At 38.7% G+C, this 3,839-nt stretch overlaps 1 protein-coding gene across 1 annotated transcript; it reads right to left on the bottom strand.

Annotated features, from left to right (window-relative positions):
• Positions 1–981: 981 nt before the first annotated feature.
• On the bottom strand, positions 982–3,839 carry LOC111490422 (probable arabinosyltransferase ARAD1). The gene is made up of 3 exons (XM_023139031.1): positions 2,877–3,839; positions 2,304–2,669; positions 982–1,569 (listed from the first exon to the last, which is right to left on the bottom strand). The coding sequence occupies exons 1-3, from the start codon at positions 3,714–3,716 to the stop codon at positions 1,381–1,383; spliced, it is 1,395 nt and encodes a 464-aa protein (XP_022994799.1). The 5' UTR covers positions 3,717–3,839; the 3' UTR covers positions 982–1,380.

Raw genomic sequence — 3,839 nt, 5'->3', positions numbered from 1 at the left:
TCCATGAAAGTTCAATGTTCTTTATATCAAAGTCAACCTATGTGAATCCATAACATTAATTTCAAGTTCAATTCTCTACCTTTTACCATGGTCAATGTGTTAGACTTTCATGCGAGCATAAAAAATTTGGCATTACTTTTTTGCCATATTTCAAAATTCAATTATTCTTCCATGTCTATCCTCAGTCATCTTGACGATACATATTAAACAAAAACGGTCAATATTATTCCACAACTTGAATCAACAAAAATCAACAAGTAAAATGATAACTAAAGTCTAAATAGTTGAAACATGATAAAAGAAAAGGAACGTCTTAACTTACCAATAAACTTTAAACTTTTCTATTTATGTTCGTGTTTTTTTGTTCTGCAAGAATCACCGACTAAAAAAATCTATCATTTTTGTTTTTTTTTCCTCTCCAAGTTGTGTTTTTTTTTTCTCTCGCAAAATTACTGATACAATTCTACCGTTGGAGAAGGTGTTTAGGGATATTTGGGGATGGAGGTGCCAGAGATGAAATCAGTTACAATTTTATTATATATATAACCAAGATTGATCCAAATGCTCAATTTTTGGGAACCAGGAGCAGCCATCAACCAAAATATCACCAAAAGAATAAAATCAAACCAAAATGACCAACCATCGTTGGTTTCACATGATTTTGTCTTGCGCCTCAACTGGCATCATATTTTTTGCTTCAATAACTCAAAGTGGCCACCAAACTATGCATAGTATGCATCCATTGAATGAACGAACGAGTACGGCCTATGCAGTTTGGAATATGCAAAAAGACTTCACCCCTCAACCCAAAAATTTCCTTTTATCTACCAATATCACCACCCAAAAACATTGAGCAATAGAGAGTAAAAATACTTTTAATCATAATCTATGGTACTTGTCAAAAAACGAACAAGAACAAGAAGAAAGAGACTGATATCGATAGGGAAACGACTGAAGCCTATTTACCTTGTGAAAGAATAGTGAAACCCGAGTTAGAAGTGAAATTTACCAAGCAAAAAAACTTTCTCATTGGACATCTTTCTAACGCTCCACTGTCTTGATTAACAACTTGAGTCAAATCTGGAAGGATTAAACAGACCCTTATTCTGTACAATGCTCAAAAAATGTACAAAAATAATTACAAATACTATCAGATTTTGTATGCCTATGGTGAGTTCTACAAGACCAATTCGACAGTAGAGTGCAGAGAAGTAATTGAATAAGCGTATAAATATGGCAACCTCTACCTACCTGGTTAGCAGAAGAGCCAGCTTAGCCAAGGAATGCGGACATCTCAAATGTTGGAACTAGCAAGACATCGCAGCTGGCGCGCCACTCATAGAACATCCTGGATTCTCCCAGCAATTCATAAATAACGAATTATAGTCTAGCCCTGATGCCAGTTTGGTTTGAACAGAGACAAGAACAGTCTGGTTTATCAACTTCTCTATGAATCACCCTCTTTTCACGATTAATCATTAGCTTAATGAGAGGTAACTTCTGTGAGACTTGACGCCATATTTCGTTCACTGTGCCATTTGAGTTTGTATACTCGAAGTATCTCTTTACCTGAGTAACATACATCAAGTACAAGAAACTTTATTCATATGTTGTTAGGAATCACGGATCTCTACAATGATATGATATTATCCACTTTGAGCATAAGTTCTCATAACTTTACTTTGGGCTTCCCCAAAAGACATTATACGAATGCATGATCATTCCCTAAATTAGCCAATGTGGCAATCCTCACAATCCTCCCTCCCCTCGAACAAAGTACACTATAGAGCCTCCCCTGAGGCCTATGGAGCCCTCGAACAACCTCCCTTTAATCGAGACTCGACTCTTCTCTGGAGTCCTCAAACAAAGTACACCCTTTGTTCGACATTTAAGTCACGTTTGACTACACTTTCGAGGCTCACAACTTCTTTGTTCAATATTTGAGGATTTTATTGACATGTCTTTGATATCATGTTAGGAATCACAGATCTCCACAATAGTAAAATATTGTCCAATTTGAGCATAAGCTCTCATGACTTTGCTTTGGGCTTCTCCAAAAGACCTCATACCAATGCAGATGTATTCCTTATAAACCCAGGATCATTCCCCAAATTAAACAATGTGAGACTCACTCCCAACAATCTTCAACATGACTTAACTATTTACTCGAACTAACAAATTCATTCCAACTTCTTAAGAGTGCTTAGATTAAAAAGAAAAGTTTATAAAACTTTAGAAAACTTTATAATGAATTGAACCACAGAAGTTTACAAAAGAAAAGGATTATTCATAATAATACTAACCTCTTTCATTTCTCTCTGATAGTCCAGAATCCTCTGTTTAGAGATTTTCCTCAGCTTTGAAACTAAAAATCCAGGTTTCACAGCAGAAACCGAATCGAAAAACACAGCAATCTTGGAGTAATCTATAACATCTTCAAAAGGCAACTCAATTCTATCACTGACAATCACTGGTACACACAAGCTTACTACAGAATCAAAGAGTCGACAAGCAGAGGGAGTGTCACCAGCAGGGTTCAAGCAGAACTTAGATGTATGCATACCATGTGTAGCAGCACGCCTATTCTCTCTTGATTGTGTTCCATGTTTGATTATGACATTCCGTTCTTTCTCAAGTATATTAAAAAGCATATCACGAATTTTTCCTCCCTACACACACAATAGAATCACCAGGAACAAAATTCAGCTTGATTTCAACTCTCGCGTTTCTTTTAACACTAAATTATTCACAGTAAATTGCAAAAGTGTTTTGAAAGGGAATTCCAAAGAGAAGACTGCAACTATAATATCTAAAAACAAGCATTTCTACATCAATACAATAACCATTGTTAATTTCTAGGCATTTCATAAATTTACCTCTTTACGGTATCGATTGCCCATGAAGAACAGCAAAGTCTTGCGATTCTCAATTCCAATATCACCATTATATGTATTGATCCTATGGGAGTATGGTATAATCACGTCCTTCACGAGTGAAGCTTGGTCTGATCTCAACCGGCCGAAATCCGAAATGAGTAATATGCTGCTTTTAACCATATCAATCACCTTGTACAATGCATTTGGGTCCTGCGCTATAATGACATGATCCCGCCCATTGTTCCGCTTCCAGTACTCCTGCTTCTCCAACCACTCCATCAAAGCCTTCTGCGTCTCCTCGTCGCTGTACGCAAGCTTCCGCTGCTGCTGATTCGACCCTGCCGCAGGTCGAATAGGGTTGACGATCAAGCTTAAGGACGAGAAGAACGGAACATAGAACAAATCCGCTTCCTCAGGATCCATCACCCTAACCACAGCAGACTCAACACGCTCCGACTCCGGTCGAAGCAGATCCGAGAACAAAAACCATTCCGCCATGTGCTGATGGCCTGGATACTTGAGCTCCGTGATTTTACCATTGGTCTTTCCTCCGCGCGCTATGCCGTGGTTCTCAATTACACCAAACGTAAACCTCGTCGGCACATCGTAGAGATAAATCTTCAGAGGCAAAACCGATTTGCCTGAACTATTGGGGAAATCAGTTTCTTGAGAATCAAGCTCATCCGAAACCATGACGGAATTAGCAATGTCGAAGGGGAAGGAGCGGTCGAGTTTCAGAGTGGCGGTGGAGCTGATTAAAGTGTTGATGATGGCGTATAGGGCGAGAATAAAGCAGAGAGAAGCTAGGGTTTGCTTGAGAAGAGAATATTTTCGCGCCATTGTCGGAGAAAACAGAGCTGGGATTTTTGAGAGTTTGCAGAACAGCAGGGAAGGAGGAAACCGAGGAAGACGATACCTGGTTTTAATGGCGCGCGTGGAAAGCGTATTGAAAAGTCTCCGTGT

This window comes from Cucurbita maxima, unplaced genomic scaffold (assembly GCF_002738345.1).
Source record: "Cucurbita maxima cultivar Rimu unplaced genomic scaffold, Cmax_1.0 Cma_Scf00015, whole genome shotgun sequence".
Taxonomy (NCBI): domain Eukaryota; kingdom Viridiplantae; phylum Streptophyta; class Magnoliopsida; order Cucurbitales; family Cucurbitaceae; genus Cucurbita; species Cucurbita maxima.
Note: the sequence above shows the minus strand (reverse complement) of the source record. Positions and strands in the feature narration are given on the sequence as shown.

Coding starts and splice junctions, on each gene's coding strand:
- LOC111490422 (XM_023139031.1), bottom strand. CDS start 3,716: ATGGCGCGAAAATATTCTCTTCTCAAGCAAACCCTAGCTTCTCTCTGC. Junction 2,670..2,876: donor GCAATCGATACCGTAAAGAG/GTAAATTTATGA, acceptor TTGTGTGTGTAG/GGAGGAAAAATTCGTGATAT. Junction 1,570..2,303: donor ATCAGAGAGAAATGAAAGAG/GTTAGTATTATT, acceptor TATGTTACTCAG/GTAAAGAGATACTTCGAGTA.